Source organism: Cyprinodon tularosa, unplaced genomic scaffold (genome assembly GCF_016077235.1).
Source record: "Cyprinodon tularosa strain WSP-4 unplaced genomic scaffold, ASM1607723v1 ctg86, whole genome shotgun sequence".
In the NCBI taxonomy this organism is placed as follows: Eukaryota; Metazoa; Chordata; class Actinopteri; order Cyprinodontiformes; family Cyprinodontidae; genus Cyprinodon; species Cyprinodon tularosa.
Window position 1 is genome coordinate 186,245 of NW_024039629.1, and position 23,602 is coordinate 209,846.

A 23,602-nucleotide genomic window follows, 5' to 3' on the forward strand; every position below is an offset into this window, starting at 1 on the left:
GTTGGAACAGCTCAGCAGATGTTTCACACACAGCATAACCCAGCTCAATGGAGCGAGGCTTAGAGCAAACACTAAGGAGGTGCAGTTAAAGGATGCCTGCTTCTCTGATTGAACTGCCTTATTTTCTAGCTGTTTCATCAGATCAAAAACTAATTGTTTAAACATGTTTTATTGGATTGATATGAATCAGTTTCTCTGAGAAGAAACTATGAAATTACAATTAGAGGAAGGCATTTTAATGAATGCATCAAACCACTGACTTTACCTCTAAATTCTTTTTTTTTTTCCAAGAACATTTCTCATTGTGTACGGAAGAGGATTAGGGCCAGTGGGAAAAAAAAAAGTTAACTGATTTTTAAAATTTATTTCAGTATGCCCGGTAGTATGGGGAAAAAAAGTCAGAATTCTGACTTTTTTCCTCAGAATTCTGACTTCAATCTCAGAATTCTGACAATAAAAAAGTCACAATTCTGAGGGGAAAAGTCAGAATTCTGACTCTCTCAGAATTCTGACTTTAATCTCAGAATTTTGACAATAAAAAAGTCACAATTCTGAGGGAAAAAGTCAGAATTCTGACTCTCTCAGAATTCTGACTCTCTCAGAATTCTGACTTTAATCTCAGAATTTTGACTTTTTTCTCAGAATTCTGACTTTTTTTATTGTCAGAATTCTGAGATTGAAGTCAGAATTCTGACTTTTTTCCTCAGAATTCTGACTTCAATCTCAGAATTGTGACTTAATTCTGACAATAAAAAAGTCAGAATTCTGACTTTTTCCCTCAGAATTGTTTAAACAATTAGTTTTTGATCTGATGAAACAGAGCTAGAAAATGAGGCAGAAGTCTGACTTCAATCTCAGAATTCTGACAATAAAAAAGTCAGAATTCTGAGGAAAAAGTCAAAATTCTGAGATTAAAGTCAGAATTCTGAGGAAAAAGTCAGAATTCTGACCTTTTTCCCCATACTATACTGAAATAAAATAAAAAAACTTTTTTTTTTTTTCCTCAGTGGCCCTAATCCTCTTCCGTAATTATGCGACTGTGACTCGGGTGGAAACACTTTTGCCTTCCAACAAAGTCTGGTTTCTGAATCCTGCTGTGGGGTCTTTCTGCGTGGAGTTCTCCCCTACATGTGTTGGTTTTCTTAACACATTCAGTTGATGACGTTAATTGGTTCTTGCCGTTTTTTTCTTGACCAATAATCGAAACGGCCATCACCTTCCATCCGATTTATTCCGAATCAGGCTAAAGGCTAGCACTCTCTGACATGATTGACTCACCAACTGTATGCTGGGGGGGTTCCTACTGCGGTAAGTCATCCCCAAACCATGACACTTCCACCTCCATGCTTCACAAGAGGTAGGAAATTAGTGCTGCAATTAGTTTATAATCAACTATTTTCTCAATTAACATTTTAAGAGATTATACCATATGCAAGGACACTTTTAAAAAAGGTCTTTTCTGGAGGCTGAAAAAATGTTTTAGTTGTGAAAATAAAATAAAAAACTATTACTTAAGTCAGTTCGGATCAATGCAATAGCTATAATCATTAACAGAACTTAGCGAAGTGTCCATACTTTAACCTTTAAGACTTTTTAGGGGTTAAAGACTCAGCCACAGGGGCGACGGTGCAGGAATACGATACAAAACAGGTTAAACATTTGTTATTTTCAACATTGTCATATGACATCGTTTTTCCAGATTCATTACCTTATTGCTATTCATCATTCATAAAGCTAGTGGTCACAGAACTGAAGTTCAATCCAACGATAGGGAGATCAGGAATATACTAGGCTATGGGCTCTTCCTCGTGGGAAATGTCTTCCTTCAAGCAAAACAACACAGCTTTTGTCCACTGGGGGGAGCCAAAACCGACCAAAACTAAAAGTAATTTAGCATTGCTTTAAGCAGTATCTTGTGGAAAACTAGTTACTACAAACATTTCAGTTAGTAATAAAACAAAATAGACTAAGAGATCTAGTGTTTCCCAGTTTATCAAAAACCGTTTAGGTTTTCCCACTGACTTTATTTAGCTGTTATAGCTGAAATATAAAGGAATCAACTAATACGTACATATATTCATCAAAGCATTCATATTCAAAGTGTTCCCACATTATTTCTTACACCCATGTCTAATTCATTGTGACAAGTTATGATAAAATCTGCGGTCAGTAAAGGCTTAAGGTTATTTGGGAAATACAGTCTGACAGGTAATATCCATTTAGTTCTACGTTACTTATAAATACACAAGGTCAATATGATAACCACGTATTTAAAAAGTGTCTGTACCTTCATTGTATTTTATTTCACTTTGCAAAAATCTAATTAAGAAATTGGGAAATTGATTATCAGAAACCAGGCCTCCGAGTTCATTTGGAGAAGGTTTGTGTTATTACCTCAGTGCCTCTAGTGGTAAAACAAAGTATTACAAAAATAATTACAGAAATTAGCCCTGAAATTGTTTTTCCACTTGCCTTGGTGGGAAAAAAATGAATCTTTAATCTTAATTTTTTTTGTCTAATTTCCCTTCAGGGCTTCCGTACCTTCATGTGACATTAGCCATTTTAATTGAGAACCAATCCAGAGTTTACTCATTTTCTCCTTCCCAGAGACTTTTTTTAAACTGACTTTCATATTTTCCATTTCCTATAAGCGGTCATAAAATGACAGCATGCTTTATTAAAATTGAAAACATTTCAATTGCCAATATTTCTGCAACACAAAAACGACTAGAACACTTTGGTTTGAGGTTTCCAGATCCAAGCTCCTGACTTCCAGAGCAGCAATAATACCTCCCAGTATTATTTCTAACAGTTTAAAATGGTTTGATTGGACGGTAAACTGGCAGGATTTCCTTAAAAAAGCTCCCCTAACCCATTAGATGCCTCCATTATCTCAAAGCTTAAGTATCTAAGCCTGTAATCATCCCTGCATGTCGATACAAGACGGCTGCAGGAAAACAGCGAGGTCAAACACGGCCTTGAGTTAGTGACGCCTCCACAGATCGGTCTAAGAGCCCAAATGGAAAGATCAATCTGGAAAGAAGGGGAAAACCTTGGCTTTTAATCAGAGCCCAGCATCTAAAAAAAAAAAAAAAGGCAACACCTAAATAGAGACACTAAAAATCGTACATTTTATTTATACAAAAGCGTGTATGCGAGGAAACAATACATTATTTTCAGACACGGTGGTGCTGATGAGTTTAAAATAAGCACAGTGGAGTTTTAATCCAAGTACACTTTAATATGCAAGGCCATTATTCTGCATGGTTCCATTATACTGTCTAATTCCTCCATAATCTGCTCATCTAGACTGGCGAGCGTCACATTTAGGTGAAAGCTTCGTTCAGACTCATCCTCCAGCAAAGGGAAGCACTCGGCAGCATCAGACGTCCTCTGCAGGTAGGATTTAGCTTCTCTTCTGAAATATGACTGACCTTGCAGTCAAGGGATTTTAAATTGGCTTCTTTTCTTATTCAAGAACTTCAAAGAACTTGTGTTAGTGTTTCTGCTTAGACAAAACTGAAAGAAAAAAAAAGGTTTGATCAGTGATATTAATCACCACCACCTTTTTTTCCCTCCAGTAGCAGAAAAATAAGACAGTTTTTAAATATTATTGTCTCTACAGCAGCCTCTCTGCTTGACTCGCACCTTCACAGATGACAGACCAGTCCAGCTCTCTGGCCTCATTTTTTTTTTTCTTCTCACCTCTGTTTCCTCCATACTCCATACTTAGACCTAGGACGGTTAGAAGTGTCCCTCAGCTTGTCTAGGCGCTGGCTTGCACCGTCCTCTCGGCCTGCCTCCTCTGCATGTAGGCGTTGTAGACGTCCAGGAACATGTCTTTGCAGGGGATGTTGGCCTTCAGTTTGGAGCAGATCAGGAAGGAGCCGGCCATCTTGCGGTGGAGGGAGTAGGTCTCCTCAGGGGGAGGAGTGAGGCGATGGCGCAGCATGACGGGGACGAGGTCCTGGATGCGCTGTGTGGTGCTCTGAGTGCCGAAGTCGAACGGCTCCGCGGAGGCGAAGGCTTCACCGAGGATCATCACGGCCTCAACGTGGGCATCCTTAAAGGCCTGGTGGCAGATAAGAGGAAATATCAGAGCTGTTTTTTTTCATATGTTGACCAAAGTCACAAACTTTAATGTCAATTTGTGAGACAAAAAAAGCAGGGATAAAAATGAGCAAAAAACAAAAACAAACAAACAACAAATTGCTATATTCCTGTTCATCAAAATTAGATATAAACTGTTACATTAGCTAACAGATAATAGCATTTCTCTGCTTGTATTGGATGATATGTGCCTACAGCAGCCATGCCTTGAGATCACATGAAGGGAACGCATCACTTCCTTTTCACGCCATTTCTTGTTCATGTTTTGTTTAAATTGAGACTGCAGTCAAATTTAACATAAGGTTATTTTTACATGTAAATGGAGGAAGAAAATGCAAACGTCTGCTTCCAGAATCGGCTCCTGCAAAAAGTGCTGTCAAAATAATCAGCCTTAAAAACGTTATCTTTCAATCTCTAATCAAAATTATGCCTTAAAGGGATATTTTGCTCAACTTATGCATGTCTGACTAATATCCTCATATATTTGGCTCTCTGAACAGCAGCACCTACCAGGCCTGGACAGTAGGGGTGTAAATAATAATCGTTCTGTATCGATTCATCGATCCAACATCCTACGATCCGATGCATCGACACGTCTGCAAGAGTATCGATTCATGTTTATTTTTTTTTTCCCGGTCTATTTTTATCCATTTGGTCCTGGGCGTACATCTCCCTCCCGTGCTGCGGTGGCGCTAAATCTATTTTGCCCCCCTACCTCGCTTCCTGGTTATACTCTTACAGCAGTGTGCTGCAGTGAGCTTGACACAGAAATTTTTGATTTATGCTCAATATTGAAGCGTGGTCTGTGCTACACGCTGTGGGTCTAGATACGGCCGAGGCGGTCAGGAAGTGGGGGCGAGTTTAGTCCGACGACGGAGGGACATGAGGGCCAAAAAGGGCAGAGATCCAGGTGGAAAAAGGGTCCCAGCGTTCTCACGCACCTCGCTCTTCTAGCGGGTCAAACTTCACGAGTCGTTTTCCGCAATTTCGGTCATAAAAACAAACCAAGCCGGCCTCCTGTCTGCAGCACTGTCTGCCGTCAGCTACAATTTGGGAGAGGAGCAGCGGAGCGTCTGTGGAGGGGCCGGGGACGTCTGGAGCCGAGGTATTGCATTGCCCTGATTATGTGCAGTATTTTTTGATGCAACTTTTCTACTTCTGTTATTTACTGTTGTTTCTAAAAAAAAAATGCATAACGATATTACAGCTTTCATTGATTTATTTCAAATTTGAAACATTGTCTAGCCTGTAAGGTGTAAAAAAAAAAAAAAAAAAAAAAAAAAATTAACCAATGAGTATAGAAAATAATCAAATCGTTGCGTCAGGAAATCGATACTGAATCGAATCGCCATGATGGGTGTGATTTACACCCCTACTGCACAGTGTGAGGTACAGTTACAATGAAATCAAGAATCTCTCTTATTTGGAAAAATAGGAACAGAACTCATCTAATAGTTATAATCATCAAAGATAAACTCCAAAGTGTGAAACGGTAAATTTTTTAATAACATTATGCCATTAAATTAATATTTCTGATGATAACCTCTCACTGATGTTCTTCACAGAACAGCTGGATTTATACGGAGAATGAATTACAAACCAGGGCATTTTGTTTCACGGTTGTCAAAAATATTAATACCCTGAGAAATATCAATACTAAAATCCTGCATACAGTAGGGCTACAACTAACTATTATTTAGCAAATCCCTTATTCTGTCAATTATTTTTTCGATTAATCGATTAATAATCAGATAGCAAAAGGTTCCTTAAAAAAGACTTAGTGAAAAAAGGTTTGCTCTGTCAGCTAAAGGGATGTTTAATAAGCTCTACACTAGTTTATGTATGTACACTAGTTTAAGTTTATGTTCATGTATTTAGCAGATACTTTTAACCAAAACAGTTAAAAATAATTTGATTACTAAATAAGTTAACGATTATTTTAATAAATCAATTAATCGGATTAATTGTATCAGCCCTAGTGTATAGAATACTAATACTAACACAAATTTTGCATGACCTCAAGACCAAAGCTCTCATACTTTTGCTCTTTTTAACTTAAAATTTCTGGATTATTTGCACATTTTTGAAAGAATAATTCCTCAGAAAACCTTTAAATCTTGTCAAGCTGTGCTATATATGGGTTATTTATTTTGCATGTATTTGCACACTTATTCAACTAGCATCTGTGAATCTGTTGAGACAGAAAAGGTGAGTTTTTCATAATAAAAAAAAAAGTATTTTATTTTGTAATTTTTTTATACCTATGGTATTGAAAATATTATTGAATATTTTCCTGGGTAACGATTAGGGCTGGGTATTTTCGCCTAAGTCCTGAATCGATTCGATTTTGATTCATACAGTTCTAAATCGATTCATTTCGATTCGATCAGTTTTTACAATAATGAAAGTGCTTCAAATGTGTTTCAAAAAACTCATGTATTTTGTTTTTTTCCTGTCACATTAAACACAAAGTGCAAACTTGTAAATCAGACAGTTTAAACATGAAATGTGAAAAAGTGCAAACTTGTTTGTTAAAAGTGAAAAAGTGAAGCCTCACTCAAACAAACAGACATGAGCTGCATTATCTCCACTGCACAAACCGTATTTGCAGCGTTGTCTGTAACAACTACAGGTTTTTTTGGTCAGCCCCCATTTGTTAATGTCTTCAGTCAACCTATTGGCTATATTTGCAGCTGTCTGGCTTGAAGTAATCTTGAGTGCATCTTTCCTGCTCATTTGAATGTAAACGTCATGTGTGTCACTATAAAATGAATCGATCTCATTCCCTAGACATCGATTTTTGCAAAAATGTAAAGGAATCGATTCAAAATCGATTAAATCATTTTTTTTACCCAGCCCTAGTAACGATGTTGAGTTTGAATAGTTAGGATTGTGAAAAACCCTACTCTGTTTACCATTTTCAGATGTAGATGCATCAATTTCCTTCTTCTTCTAACCATCCAATACTTCCTGGGTTTGTTTTTTTAGGACATAAACTCGTAACATGAAAAGTTACAAATGTTTAAATACTTTTGCAGGTATTGCATCAAATAAATAAAAATGAATGAGAATATCAGAATCAGCAGCATGTAAAACACCCCCCCACCTTGGTCTCAAAGCCTGTCAGGAACTTCAGGTCCTTGGATTTGGAGAGGACAGTGTCCCGATCGCCCACAGAAGCTGCATAAATCACCTGGACACAGGATGTCAGAGCTCAGACAGAAAAGCAGCGTTCAGATGGAGAGACTGGGTCTCTACAGGAGGAGGATTCTGGGAAGTTAAATCCTCTGTGTTCAATTATTCACCAGGAAATCTTCCTTCATAAATCATGCATCCAGATTCCCAACAGTCAGCATACCTGTATGTAGTCATCTGTGAACGTTTCTGGGTAGCTTCTGCACGCTCCGAAGTCCAAGAGGATGACCTGCAGACAGATTCAGGGTTAGGGGACACGTTTTAAAGCAGAGGCATCTGAAAGTTGCAGGACTGGAGCAATCCAGCTCAGCTTTGGGGTTTAGCACCAACCCTAATGCAGATTCCTCACCTTGTTGGTTTCAGAGTTGTAGAAGAAGTTGGACCAGTTTGGGTCGGTCTGCATGAAACGGAACTCAAACAGCTCCCTCAGACACAACTGCAGGATGTTGTAACAGATCTGCAGGGACCAGATAATGAATCACATGGTCACATGATGCGCTGAAACCAGCTGCTTTGTAAAGTTTGAAACCGTCTTATCGTTTATTTTTTCAAAGAAATAAAAGTAATCACTGTTTCTATGTCGAGTCACTCATTTACTAAAGAAAGCAACATTACCCGTTTCTGACTTCCTTAATGTACCATTGTTAAACAAGTTTCCTAAAAAACCCAGAAAAGTCTGAAATTATCTTGTTCTGGATAATTAAAAAATAATAACTAAGTATTTACAGACATTTGGGCTTCCAGTCCAACATCATTCTTCTCTAACACCTACAATATGCTGGAAAACAAGATTGCTGCAAAATCTATGACTAAAAACATTCAGCAGACCAAATCAATCCTTCTGCACCATTTTCATTATCAACAGAACTAGATGGGTCTGATTTCTTATTAATTATTAATTTAGCATCACATTGATTTGTTTGTGGAGGAAACTGTTTCGTATTAATTTAATTTTTGTGTAACAGGAGATAAAATAAAAAAGATTTTCTTATAATTCAGCTAAAAATGACAAATTATAGATGGAAGCTATAAACCTAAACCTATTATTGAAAAACAAGTTATAGAAAAGGTCACAAAGACTCCAAGCTCTTCTTTAAACACTATTTAATTCAGAATTTCCATTCATTTATGGTGAGCCTGGATTCTAGATTTATAATTTAAAAAATGATTAAAAATCAAATGAAAATCAATGAAACTGCCTTCCTCTACATTTGGAAAGCAAATTGATATCAATCTCCTCCAGGATTTGCTTAACTGAGTAAGTTAAATGTTTAATAATGAAGAAAATCACAGAGTAGATTTAAAAAATCTAAGACTGCTCATCAGGTTTAGACCTTAAACAGATAGGAATCATTTTTAGAGGTTGACAATCTCCCAGAAATGTTCCTTTTAAAGTGAAATCAGATTTACTCTCATATTTTTTCCATCATCTACATTCCATGCAGATAATGTTAATTCAGAACATGATTATATACAGGTGCTGGTCATAAAATTAGAATATCATGAAAAAGTAGATTGATTTCAGTAATTCCATTTAAAAAGTGAAACTTGTATATTATATTCATACATTACATACAAACTCATATATTTCAGATGTTTATTTTGTTTAATTTTGATGATTACAAATGACAACAAATGAAAATCTCAAATTCATCATATCAGAAAATTAGAATATTGTGAAAAGGTTCAAAATTGATGGCCCCTGGTGCCACACTCTAATCAGCTAATTAACTCAAACCACCTGCAAAAGCCTTTAAATGGTCTTTCAGTCTAGTTCTATAGGCTACACAATCATGGGGAAGACTGCTGACTTGACAGTTGTCCAAAAGACGACCATCGACACCTTGCACAAGGAGGGCAAGACACAAAAGGTCATCGCTAAAGAGGCTGGCTGTTCACAGAGCTCAGTGTCCAAGCACATTAATAGAGAGGCGAAGGGAAGGAAAAGATGTGGTCGAAAAAAGTGTACAAGCAAGAGAGATAACCGCACCCTGGAGAGGATTGTGAAACAAAACCCATTCAAAAATGTGGGGGAGATTCACAAAGAGTGGACTGCAGCTGGAGTGAGTGCTTCAAGAACCACCACACACAGACGTATGAAAGACATGGGTTTCTGCTGTCGCATTCCTTGTGTCAAGCCACTCTTGAACCACAGACAGCGTCAGAAGCGTCTTGCCTGGGCTAAAGAGAAACAGGACTGGACTGCTGGTGAGTGGTCCAAAGTCATGTTCTCTGATGAAAGTAAATTTTGCATTTCCTTTGGAAATCAAGGTCCCAGAGTCTGGAGGAAAAGAAGAGAGGCACTTCATCCACGTTGCTTGAAGTCCAGTGTAAAGTTTCCACAGTCAGTGATGGTTTGGGGTGCCATGTCATCTGCTGGTGTTGGTCCATTGTGTTTTCTGAGGTCCAGGGTCAACGCAGCCACATACCAGGAAGTTTTAGAGCACTTCATGCTTCCTGCAGCTGACCAACTTTTTGGAGATGCAGATTTCATTTTCCAACAGGACTTGGCACCTGCACACAGTGCCAAAGCTACCAGTACCTGGTTGAAGGACCATGGTATCCCTGTTCTTAATTGGCCAGCAAACTCTCCTGACCTTAACCCCATAGAAAATCTATGGGGTATTGTGAAGAAGAAGATGCAATACACCAGACCCAACAATTCAGAAGAGCTAAAAGCCACTATTAGAGCAACCTGGGCTATCATAACACCTGAGCAGTGCCACAGACTGATCGACTCCATGCCACGCCGCATTGCTGCAGTAATACAGGCCAAAGGAGGCCCAACTAAATACTGAGTGCTGTACATGCTCATACTTTTCATGTTCATACTTTTCAGTTGGCCAACATTTCTATAAATCCTTTGTTTTTATTGGTCTTCAGTAATATTCTAATTTTCTGATATGATGAATTTGGGATTTTCATTTGTTGTCATTTGTAATCATCAAAATTAAACAAAATAAACATCTGAAATATATGAGTTTGTATGTAATGTATGAATATAATATACAAGTTTCACTTTTTAAATGGAATTACTGAAATCAATCTACTTTTTCATGATATTCTAATTTTATGACCAGCACCTGTAAATAAAAGCTAAGAGGTTCTGATAATGGGAGCTTTGCTCGTTTATGTCATGGATTAGATACCAGAATGTGTTCAGATCATTTCTTTGTTTATGAGTAAACCACAGATGTAGAGAAGCTTTCCTAGATTTTACATTATTGCTTATAAATGTAGAAATTCTCATCTGCAATCTTAAGCATCTTTATGCTTATTGACTCAAACTGCACCTGGTTTCTGGTTTCCTGATCCAGGTCTACGCAGCGATCCAGAGGAACTCCGTGCACCAGCTCCATGGATAGCACCCTGCGTGCCGACAACTCGTCGATCACCTCTGGGACCTGGAAAAATGGGTCCCCCTCCACCAGAGACCTGAAGGCCGGATTAATACACACGGTCAGTTACAGGATATCCAGTCTGAGCACCGACTGGTGAGGAGCTCCATGGTTAAAGACGACTTAAGTTACCGGAACTTCTTGGCGCACTCGGCTTCCCTCTTATAGTCGCACTCCCAGCCCAGTTCTCTCTGCAGAACCTCCAAGCTGCTGTCTGCAAACAGACCTGCGGACAAACAGAGCGAAGCTCAGCATGAAACAACAAACCAAAGCGAATTCATTCACTCTTTTATTAAAGCTGAAGTCTGTAAGTTTTTTAAAATCACTTTTTTGTCATATTGGCTAAAACTGTCCCTATGCCCAGACAGCAGTACATGTGATATGTAACCTGTGAAAAAAACTGCTTCAATTGGTACCGCCTACTGCCTGTATTTCACTCTGGAAAGAATAATTCGGGACGAGTCAAAACAACCAATCACAGCCAGAGGAGCGTCTGATGGAGTGTCAATCACAGCTCACACACGCTGAATCCCGCCCCCCCCCTTCTGGTCGCATGCGGTAGCCGCGCAGATGCTGTGAGGGGGGTGGAGCTTGGAGGTAGGGCATGAGTGAAGCAGAGAGGGTGGGGGAGTGGCGTGAAACCTGTTTTTCTTCAAATTTTCAGTCCAAGTCTGCTCTCTTCTCAATGTTACAGACTGCAGCTTTAAACAAGGAGCAACAGATCTGGAGCTGTAGGGGAAAAACAGGACACATTTAAAAAGGATGCAAGTTATCAATGAAAATCAGATTTAAAAAAAAGCTGTTTCATTAAAGTATAAACTTCAACCTGCAAGATGGAAATCCTAACATTTCAACAACATTTGGTTCCCTCTCACTGCAAAAACAGGGTCTGTTTTCCCCTTTTTTTTTGCAGTGAGAGGGAATAGCACCACTGTGTGGTCAACTGGGATAGTGACAATATTTGAAAACCAAAAGATTAAAATGGAAATTCAAGGAGTCTAAATTGTCCTCATATTGCAATTTGGTTGCACAGCAAGAAGTTGGACAAAAACTTAACAACAATCGCTCAAATAATTGATAAATAATAATTTAAAAAGCATGGCAATCCCTTATCCATCCATCCATCCATCCTCTTACACGCTTAATCTCAGGCGCGTTCGGGTGCCTATCTCCAGCTGTCTATGGGTAAGAGGCGGGGTCCACCCTGGACAGGTCGCCAATCCATCGTAGGGCAACATAGAGATAAACAGGACAAGCAACCATTCACACCTAAGGAGAATCTAGAGAAGCCAATTAACCTAACGCTCATGTTTTTGGACTATGGGAGGAAGCCGGAGTACCCGGAGAGAACCCACGCATGCTCAGGGAGAACATGCAAACTCCATGCAGAAAGACCCCGGGCCGGGAATCAAACCCGGAACCTTCTTGCTGCAAGGCAGCAGTGCTACCCACTGCTCCACTGAGCAGCCCTGGCAATCCATTACGTAGGAGAGAAATGCCAGTACAAATAAATAAATGTTATAGCCTGTTAGTTGTATTTTGGCAGGATGCACCTCCTGCCCTAATGGAACAAGCAGGAATATCTCTAAAAATATATGAAACGGTACTAAAACAATTCAAAAGCTGTTTTCTTTTGCCATTAATATGACGTAATAAGAGCATTTACACTTGATAATGTATCTTCTACTGAGCAAATATTAAATACAGTAATAAGGAATAAAGAAAATGCAACAAAATGCATAAATTTCTAAAACTTTCTATATTCAATTATTATATTTTTTCATTACACTTCACTTGCTAAGCTAAAGCCAAGAAAAGGAAACTACTGTAATCGACAATCTACTGAATGGTTTAGATTTTTAGGTCTGTTGTAGTTATTCTCACATTAAAGTCGGTTCAAATGACTAAACTTTAACTAACTTAACCATGTTGGGCCTTATCTTATCCACTAACTTCTAAATCTCTGCTGATTGAATCTATGCAGGCCATTCTATAAACATTGAAAGGTTTAATTCAATATAATACAAACAGAACTATATATTTTTCTAATATTGCAAATAAAAATTGTTTATTTTAACTTAAAAAAATTTCTGTACATATTTACCAAATTCTTTAGTAATGATATCAAGTTAATTCTATTTAAGCATAAGATCTGAGCTTTTATATAATTTTTTTTCCTTCTAAAAATACCAAAATCTTTCAAAAACATACACATTAACTAATATTAGAGTGGTGAGATGGTTGGTGTTGGTTGAGGTTTGTTGTTCCAGCAGCTAAAGCTAATGCTCTGCTAACGCTAAAATGGCATCCACCCTCATAGCTCGCTCTGCGATCTGCGGTATTAAGCCTCCAGGCTCCGAAATGCTTTTATATTCGGATTAAAGCAACTGAAAATGAGTAAATATTGGACTTTCTTTCTTTGTCATCAGCAAAATCCATCTGTCAGCCCATCTGGGATTCATTTTTCACCACTAAGGTCCAGCCCATCAGTGTGACGGCTGATTAACTCTACTTTAACAAGCATTTGTCTGAAATGTTATATTTACTTGGAAAATAATTTTTATATTATGTTCTCATTGTTATTTTACATTTTTATTACTTATTAGTTTCAGGTCATTTTTATATTCTCATTATATCCGTTCATTTTCTGTAGTTTATCACTTTTCTTAATCCTTTTCATTTTTACTTGGTTTAACTTTACAAGCTGAATTAAATTAGTAACTTTTTAAAAGCTATAGTGGAGGATTTTCGCAAATTTTTGAAAAGACTCACACTCTCCACTTGTGTATCAGCTCAGACCTCTGACCAGGTGTTTTCAAAGTATCTGAATCAGAGCAACTGGCTGCACTACTACTGCTGGTGACCCAATCTCTAAGTTTTATTATTAGTGCTTACAGGGTTCTTTTTGCTGAAAAAAAAAACATGCTTGAAAAAGAAAAAGTTGGCAGAACTTAAAATGCTAAGGCAACAAACTGCAGAAAATGTTTAGGTTTAGGACTTTGAAGGTATAATTGAGGATTTTCGTGAATTTTTGAAAAGACCTGTCCTCTCCACTTAAAAAAAAAAATATGCACATGCATGACCCTGTAGCCGCTCCTGAGAGGGAACGCCTATTTAACAGGTGTGAGAGCGTGCATGCACGAGCCCATTTCTCCTCGTGCGCGCTCTGTTTAAAAGTGGCTGTTTGCATCACTGATACAAGCTTACTCTCCAAAAGAAGATTTGCAATTTTTTCACTATGTCAGACTCACCACCGGTGAGTGAAAATGGGGACGAGCAAGTAAACACATCACCAGAATGACCGACCATTAAAAGGACCACTTATTTTGAGGAAACGATGAAAAGAACATCCTTCACTATACCTTTAACTATTATCCTTGACATTTATTAGCAATTACTCATCAACTCACATCTAAAAAAAAATATTTTCAAAAATATTTTCTTCAAGCTGCTGAAGAAATTGAGAGTCTAAAGAAGCCAAGACTTTATATGAATATAGTTGCTGTTATAAGAAAAGGCATTTTAGTGTGTAATCCCTGCAGAATGTGCAACTCCAAAAGACATAAATATGTGTTTTAAAATGGTTTTGTTCGTCTCGAAAAGCCCGGTTAAAGAAAATTAAGTAAAAATAAGCCCTTTCTGGCATATAAAACACTGCTGCTACAAAGGCCAGTAAAAGAAAAACGCTCCAGTTATTGAAAAGTTTAAGGAAAATATTTAAAACAGTTTTATCATAGGTGAAAAAACAACTTTAATTAAAAATTTAAAAAGGGAATATTTGGGAAAACTGAAAAATTGTTGATCATGACAAGAAAACATGGTTTATTTTTTAGTTGCAGCATTTATATCTATATCCTTTAATATTTTCCTAATATATTACCACTTTGTGTATTTTTCTATATAATTGTTTTTGTTTTCTTAGGCTTCTAGCAGCTTCTATGCTGCACTGAACGCATCACTAAAGGTTTATTGGGTTCTAGTGAAGCTCGTACCTTCTGGAAGCGCCACGCTCATCCTCAGCACCGACATCAGGTTGTCTATGTCGCTTTGGATGCTCTCTGCTACTCCAGGGTACTGGGATGGATATGAGAAGAAAAATGGCGTCTATAAGGTAAACAGAGGAGTGGAAACAGTTCCTGTGTGTGTGAAGCGTTTTGTACCTGGATCTTCATAGCAATCTCTCTTCCGTCCTTCAGCACCCCATGATGCACCTGTCCAATTGACGCCGCAGCAAACGGCTTGTCTTCAAACGATGAGAGCTTCTCCCTCCATCCCGGGCCGAGCTCCTCCTCCAGGACTTTCTGCTCGGACAAAAGCACACACTGTGACTTTTTCTGAGATCCATCAGTCGCTGTAGACTTGCCCCCTAAGGCAGACGGGACTCACGTTCATTTGCCACACGGGCATGAAGTCTGCGCTCTGCCGGACTCTCTCAAATATCTTCTGCAGCTGAGGGTTAATGAAGGAGTTGTCTACGACAAAGAAAATAGGAGATGTTGGAAAACGACTCTCAGTGAGGAACGTTTGAGCTGATGGTTACGGCGGCTACCTTGTATGCTCAGCATCTGGCCGATCTTCAGAGCGGCTCCACGGACCTTACACAGCGTGTTGACGATTCTCTCAGCGTTGGCCTCCGACAGGAAGGGCGAGTCCATCAGGGCACTAACGTCTGCAGAAAACACATTGACAAAGACAAACAATACTGTGAGACATAATTAGAAAAATGTCAGAAAGCTGTGGCGCTAACAGAACTAAGCTCTGAGATCCTGCTACTGGATGCAAAACTAGCCAAACTCCTCAGAGCAGTTTCCCATTAATCATCTAAATCTCTAAAAATGTCCTTTAAAAAAAGAGAAGACGTATTTACCTCCTTTTTGTTTCCCTCCTAGAGACTGTTTGGCCACCTCTGCAATGGCACCAATACCCAGACCAACTGCCAGTCCTGCACCACAGAAGGAATCAATAAATAAATTATCTAAAAAGTTTATGAAAGCACTAATCTGTCTGTCTGAAGGGTTGATGCAGATTTCTTTACCGTTTGCAATGTTTTTTTAATTTCATTTTGTTATTGTTACCATTTGCAAACAGTTGCTCATAGCATCCACAACAACTCATATAATTTGACTTCCCTTCAGGAACAATAAAGTATTTTTGAATTAAATTATTGGGAGGAAGAGCGGCACTTTGTCTATGAGAATAAAGATTATGATGTGAGTCACTGAGCAGACCGTGGGGCTGATCTTTAAATAAATCTAATAAGAAGCAAAACAAATATGTGGGGGAACAAAAAAGGTTAGGTGATCTACAGATAGTTTCAGAGAGGCTGGGATGGACAAAAAAAAAATAAGTTAAGGATGAATATAATATAACTTAAGTGTGTTTTACATAAATATCTCAGTGTCTAAACAATAAAAAAACAAACAAACAAAAAAACAATAATTATGATGACAAAACTTACACTACCGTTCAAAAGTTTGGGGTCACATTGAAATGTCCTTATTTTTGAAGGGAAAGCACTGTACTTTTCAATGAAGAAAACTTTAAACTAGTCTTAACTTTAAAGAAATACACTCTGTACATTGCTAATGTGGTAAATGACTATTCTAGCTGCAAATGTCTGGTTTTTGGTGCAATATCTACATAGGTGTATAGAGGCCCATTTCCAGCAACTATGACTCCAGTGTTCTAATGGTACAATGTGTTTGCTCATTGGCTCAGAAGGCTAATTGATGATTAGAAAACCCTTGTGCAAACATGTTCACACATCTGAACTGCATAAAGATTGTGGATCGGCCACATTATTCTGTGCCAGCCTGCAAAGACGTTGTTTCACCACTACGAATGCTGCTCTATTATTATTTCTGACAGCTCAATATCCCAATGTGTTGATTTTGTGGGGGAAGGGGGTTAAAGAAAATGTAAAAAAAAAAAAAAATAATAATAAAAAAAAAATAAATAAATAAATAACTGGGCTTCAATTTCAGGTTGGATTAATCGCTTTTCATCCTCCAACCAGTATTTTACACTGTCTGGTCATAACAATAAGATCCCAGTCTCCATGACGGCACACAGGAAAGAGTTTGTGTGCACTATATTTTAATTTGCACATAAAAATTGAACTGCATAACATTTACATATCAGCATTGCTTGAGAAAATTTGTTTAGTACTGCAAGTACGAATGTCATGATCAATAATTCAATCTTCAAATATGAATCGTTTTTCAACTTAATAGTATGTTGATTTGTTCATGCAAACACCTTCTTGATATTGTAATGGAAATTCAGAAAAGGGAAACAAAGAGCAAATTACCTTTTCATTATTTTCTATGAACTTGACATAAACTATAAAATAACACCAAAGAAGTTAAACTCACCACCAAAGTTAACGAGGCGGCTGATTCTGGTGGAAGGAACCTTCCTCTCTTTGGCACGCTCACTCAGCTAAAGGAGGCGGGGAAAACAGTCATCAAATGATGTAATTGTGGTTAAAAACGCAACAATGCAGGACCAACAAGTAAATATCCATCTATATAAATACCGATGTAAACACCCCTGTGCAATAACCCTGCATAATGACCCTACTATAAAAAAGGCTGTCATATGTGGACTCACTGTACAGTATATACTGTATATATCCCATGCACCTTTTTCTTCCTTTGGCACCTTCTTCTCTTTTTGACAATTTGAGCTGATGTAAAGAGTAAATTTCTCTACTGTGAGATCAATAAAGTCAATAAATCCATCAACATGCAGAAATGCAAACACGGTTCTATCGAATAAAACTGTATATCTAACATTATAAATAATATTTAATGACAGCCGTACCGACATCTAGGTTTAAATACCCGCCCCGTAATAGGAGCATTTTATTGTCTAAAGAGCAAACGACACATAAAGAGGAGCACAACATGAAAGTAATCTACAGTTTCGGAAGTTATAAACTAACCTTCTGTCTGACTGGTTTAACCATGGCCTGCTTAGCCTCCCTGGCTTTCTTTATGTCCTCTGGAGTCAGTTTGGCCAAAACTGTGTCATGGATAGACCTGCTCTGGCAGTAGAAGAGCTGACGGCTGTGGAGGGTGTGCAGAAAGCGGGCGTTCTGTCCTGGCCAGCCTGTCCCACCTGGAGCCGAGCCTGGATAAGGAAGCAAACATCAGAGTTGACAGGGCAGAAACATGAAGGGGATTAACTTTTATTCCCCTGCTTGTTCAGCTGTAGGATTACAGACTGAAAAAGGGATCCGGTTTTCAAATATCGATCAGGAAGGAGCATTCTGCACTAAACATGCACCTGCAACACCAGCATGACATTTAAAAGGAGCATTGAGGAGTTTAGGTTTAGACACAGACACTCTGCCTAAATAAAAACACACAAAGAAATTTCAGAACTGAAAACCCCACCTGCAGCAGGAGAATAAAACCACTGGAAGAAGACCTCTAGGAGGCCCAGTGCCACTGTAATGCAACACAAATTTAGCCACTTTAATCTGAAATACAGCTGAAAACATAAGAACGGAGAGGAGGAAATGTGCCCTTTGGTTTGTGGACTTTCAGAGTTGGATATCTACTCAAGAGATGGGGCGGTCAGTTTTATATTTAATGGTTAATACAGGGAACACTTTCATGCAAAGAGTTTGACAGCAATAATAATAAAAAAGACAGATTTAGACTAATTTTAAAACAAGCAGGTACATGTTTTCTCAATAAATATGGGATTTAAATTGTTAGGAACCTTTTTTTTTATTCCCTCATTGTTTGGGGTGATAATACCTGTGTGCATCCCTGCAGTTGGTCCTGCCCCTCCTGGGCTTTGCTCTGCAGTTCCAGGCGGGAACTCTGATCCCACAGCCCATTTGGCTGCCTCATCTGGATCCACATTCTCCCAGCCCTCTGCGCCCGGAAAGACATCATCCTTTATAGACTAAAGCGAACACAAAAAATATAACAGACAGCATATAGTCAAACGGTGGCAGCTAGGGATGGGAATCGAAAACTGGTTCCTGTTCAGAACCGGTTTCGTGTGTTCCAATTCCATGGCAACGATTCCCTTATCGATTCCAGGCAGCACGACTCACGCCATGTTTTTTATGCAAGTTACGCACACGGCATTAAGTTAGCAAGTTTGCCGTGACCAGGCGTAAGTCTAGAAAAGCAAAACAAACAAAATGGCGCCCCATCAGGTAAAGCGATCAAAAGTTTGGATTTATTTTAAGGAGAAAGATGGCAACAAGGCGCTTTGAAATCATTGCAAAGTGGCAATTACATCAGCGGGACGAAATACATCACAAACATGCAGAAACACCTGCGCACACAACATGGCATACATTTTAATGCCGTGTTTTTGATGCTTCCGGACAAAAGCTAAACTTACGACCAGCATGGAAGGCAACTCTGGTGGTAAGTAGCTAGTTATATCTCACTGGCTGAGCTTAATGTGGTTCCTAGTAAATCCTATGCCATTTCTGGAAATAAACCAGTTTCCTGCCTCTCTTTGGGGTTATTAAGGGAGTGTGTTAATCCAGCCCTTCATTGGTAGCATGTTTAATTAAAACTAATGGTAGCTGGAATTTTTACATGATTCTAGCCAATGGTGAAACGACACAACAACAGGCCCATAAGCAATATTATCTGGGTGGGCCCCGTATGAAGTACAACATGTGATAAAGGTTCAGGATACGGTGACAGTTCCATAAAATCGGCCAAGAAGATACAATTATGAAATTCTCAGTAGTATATGATCACACATACACACACACGGGAAAATAGTGACAGCGCACCTTGAATGGGACCATTGGTGACAGCACACCACCACATGTTACAGAAATCCCAAGTTCCAAAAACTGCTGTAAAATGAGGCAGTTTAGGGCTACCTTCAGCTTCACAGCCCCTCCTCACCCAGACTCCTCTCCATTCATCTCCTGGTCGCAATCTTTTCTCACTGTAGCAACAACGTCCATCTCTCCCTCTTTGGTTCTATGAAAGAACGTCTTTATATTGGGAAGTTTTTCCATTCTTCCAGCAGCTCTTCTTTGCTTTTTCTTTTCTGGAATCCGCTAAAGTACCTCTTCTGGTATCCATTGTCGCTAACAATATGTACGTAACGGTTATGGTTTTAATCTACACTAGGGCTGCAACAACGAATCGATAAAATCGATAAAAATCGACTTTTAAAAGCGTTGGCAACGAATTTCATCATCGATTAGTTGTGTCGCGCAATTATTGCGTCATCTGCCGCGCCGTCATCACTGCCTCTTGACTGAAAGAGGAAGAAAAAAAAATACGGCAGAGCGAGTCAGCGCCGCAGGTGCAGTGTTGCCAACTCCGCGACTTTTCAGACCCCTCCAGCGACTATTTTTCAAAAAAGCGACTAGCGACAAATCTGGCGACTTTTTTCGGTGTCACTGGCGGCTTTTGGAGACTCTTACGTGAAAGCATGCATCGTTCCTACTCTGCCGTGGGGCGCCTCCCCCACCCCAACCGCGTTTTCCCGCAGGAGTCCCTCTCAGTCAGAGCCTCAGCGTCCAGACTGCAAATGAAGCGCGCATGCACCGGGATTGACGGCGCAAATTGATCACAATAATTAAAATAGCCTGCGCTTTGTAAAGCGAAAAAAGTGATAACATGCAACTTTTTTCAAAAGAAATTAACATGGCACGGAACCACCATGTTTGTTTGGTTTTAAAGTGGGGAAACGTAACGTTAGTCTCTCAGGTAGCTCATCTGATGCTTTCCTTACCGTGTTAGTAGGTTACAGACAGTGATAAGGTTGGCTACTTATTTTACTTTTAATTTCATTTGAATTAGCTTAAGCAGCGTCTATATTCACTTTATAAATAAATTAACTTGCAAATTATGAGGGCAAGACTTTTAAAGTTTAAATCTTCTGGCAAAGATAAAGTAAAGATGATCCTGCAATTTATGGAAGTAAAGCAGAATAAAATCCAGCAAGATCAGTAATATGTCAATTAATTATATTTGCCACATTCCCATGTAAATATCTGTCTTTGGAGGATGTGTTTTTTAGCACCCCTAGTTCTCTCATTTTTATTCCAAATACAATTTATAATTTGAATCACAGGGCTATTTTTATCTCTATGGTTCAGTATTTTCTCAAGTAGCAACTTTAACTGCTATACTTTCCTGTCTTAAAAGGCAGCCCTCTTCTAGTCTAAAAAAACTAATTTGTTGAAATGGGGGGGCCTATTGTTTGAACCCCTTAGAGGCTTTTAAAAACAAAAATGTCTTTTTTTGCGCTTTATGAAACAAAGTACCCTATATTTTGTGGATGTACAGCTACATTTCTCATGTAAGTTTGCGTAGTTTTAACACAAACATTTATTTTTCATATTGCACCAGTACAGTTAATGAGCAACCTGTACTTGTGTGCTTGTTTGTTCTGTCTATAATGTTTATTTTGGAATAAAGAGGTTAATATAAAAAATATTTTTTGTCCGATTCATCGATTAATCGAAAAAATAATCGTCCGATTCATCGATTTTTAAAATAATCGTTAGTTGCAGCCCTAATCTACACTATGGGTTACCCAGAATTCCAAGGCATAATGTAAAAAAATTAAATACTCAAATACTTCATTCTTTTAAGATCTTTATTGCGGTTTGAAACATATCATATGAGTGTATTTTTTTACCAACCGTCTAATGAACTATACACTGTTATAAACATAGTAATTAAAAGTACCACTGTCTGCTTTGCTATTGGTGTCGTGTTTAAACGGCTCACCATCATGTTGAAATCTGGCATGTGTTCTGGTATAAATAAGGTCACCTCAGTATCAGGTGGTTTCAAGAAGAATTTTTTGCACCATTATATCTGCAAAGAGACGTCCTAGTCTACAGTTGCATAGGGGGCCAACCAGGTGTCAATGATGAGGCCCCTAAGAGGTAGGGGGCCCGTAAGCAAATGCATTCTCTGCTTACTGATATTTATGCCATTTATTCTAGCCATTGCAATGCAGTTGCTCTGCAGTTCAGGGAGCGAGAGAAAGGTGACGCTCGTTCATCGAAATTACAGGGAGATGAGTTTATATCCTGAAATTGTACAGTAATGCTTTTTCGTCAAAAAGATGCCTCTCCATTAGATTTAGATGACTGTGACGAGACGGGTAGCCTGGCTGGCTCAGAGAATGGCAGCTCCCGTTTACTGCCTTGTGTTTCTGCAGAGGCAGGCAGTAATAGAATGTCCCAGGCGAAGGTAGATGAATGTCACAGTGCACTTACCAAGTTCATCGTTTCACAGAATCGATAAAGGAATCAGAATCGTGAAAATCTTATGAATTCTCAACCCTAGTGGCAGCAGAGGGGGAAACCTTTATTGGCTCCACTGTCATTAACAGCTAATTACACTCACCTCATTGGTGCTGCCCATAAAGGTGGCCACCAGCCCTTCGGCTACATCCTGAGCAGCTTTGATTCCTGCCCCCACTGAAGAGGTGCAGGCCATCAATCGGAGCTGTTCCCCTTGGGTCGTGATCAGGGCAGAACCCACTTTACCAGCCCCACGCAGGACCTGCAGGACCTCTGACATCATCACTTCAGAGGCAGAAAGATGCAAATGAAACATGTTGAGATGTTTTCAAATAACCAAACAGATCAGAAACAGATCTTTACACAACCTCAACATAAACTAGACTGGGGCTAAAAAAAAAAACGCTTGATAGTTAAAATGAGAGGCCGCTGGCATAAATATGTAAGCCCCTGTGGCAGATTTAACCTTGGAAATATCCGAGTAAACAAGCTAATAGACGTGAGTCAGAAGGAACCACGTGTTAAATCATATTTGGTTATACATATTCGACTGTGAACAGAAATAAATTTAACTTTCAGGAGCATAACAAGCTCTCAGCTTGGGGTTTAGCTTCTACGGGAGCTCAAGTCAACCTGCAGAGCTGCGGCTAAAAGATGCTAAAAACGATAAGCTAGCGGCTACAAACGTTAATCCAAAAAAAAACCCTACTTAAAATACTGCAACCATTACGCCCTGCTTGCGACTTACTTTTATTGAATATTATCGTTATCCAGTCTTTTCTCGGTAGTTGCCCTTACAGCAGCTCTATGAGGTCTGTTTTACAACGACACACAACACCAGGAAGTAAAACGTTCAGAGGTTGACCTATTGTCCAATCATATTACTTGGAGGCGGGGTTTTGATATTTAAAGGAGACGAGTACTTTGTTTTGACCAATGGCAGCTGAAGATAGCGGATGATGGAATTGCAGCTGGAATAAACTGACCAATCAGGTTTAAGTAGAGGCGGGTCAAAGTGGAAAGAAACATCCAGTGAGGTTGGTGTTCTCATTTGTGAGGAGGGGCCTCTATGCACGTGCTGCAAGGTGCAGTTACCAAACTGAGAGACGCTCAGGTTGTTATTCAGGAAGGTTCATAATGTCACCATTATATGCTCCTTTATGATCTACCACAAATTTACATTTCTTTCGTTTTTCTGAACATTTTGTTCATGGTAGCATGCAGAGGGTTAAACAAACCTTATTTTATATAGCATGGAATTAAGAGTAAATTTTGTTCCAAGTAATAAAAACCTCCCTTTCACTGTATATTGAATAGGGTATAATTAAACCAAAAGGGGTGTTGCTTCTTTGAGATATAACAGATAAATGTAAAAAATAATTATGAAGATGATAAAAAATAGGTCTAGAGGTATAAACCCCTCAAATAGATACATTACACAAATTAGTGTAATAACATGAAGTAGATCAAAGCAGTTGAGCATTTAAAATACCTGAGATTGAAGGTTGCACAGCGGTCTAGATGAACAGTTTCCCTGAGGGTATCAGTTAAAAATGTTAATTTTAAAGGCGTGAGGATTGTTCCTGTAGAGCCTCTGAAAAAGATCCTTGACAGACAATTTAGATCCAGTGACCCT

General features: G+C 38.8%; 1 protein-coding gene across 1 annotated transcript; it reads right to left on the reverse strand.

Moving 5' to 3' along the window:
* Positions 1–3,574: 3,574 nt before the first annotated feature.
* coq8b (coenzyme Q8B) lies at positions 3,575–22,832 on the reverse strand. The gene is made up of 16 exons (XM_038273177.1): positions 22,715–22,832; positions 22,064–22,251; positions 18,473–18,623; positions 17,650–17,837; positions 17,078–17,144; positions 15,571–15,645; positions 15,253–15,372; positions 15,090–15,175; positions 14,864–15,004; positions 14,696–14,777; positions 10,836–10,929; positions 10,599–10,740; positions 7,655–7,762; positions 7,469–7,534; positions 7,217–7,303; positions 3,575–4,072 (listed from the first exon to the last, which is right to left on the reverse strand). Coding segments are annotated over exons 1-16 (1,902 nt in total). The 5' UTR covers positions 22,716–22,832; the 3' UTR covers positions 3,575–3,766.
* Positions 22,833–23,602: the final 770 nt, after the last annotated feature.

What these genes read in the sequence shown, in the direction of transcription:
- coq8b (XM_038273177.1), bottom strand. An exon ending in AACTGCAGGGATGCACACAG is followed by an intron (nt 17,838 to 18,472) that starts GTATTATCACCC and finishes TTCCTTATCCAG; the next exon opens with GCTCGGCTCCAGGTGGGACA. An exon ending in TGACAGGCTTTGAGACCAAG is followed by an intron (nt 4,073 to 7,216) that starts GTGGGGGGGTGT and finishes ATCTGCCACCAG; the next exon opens with GCCTTTAAGGATGCCCACGT.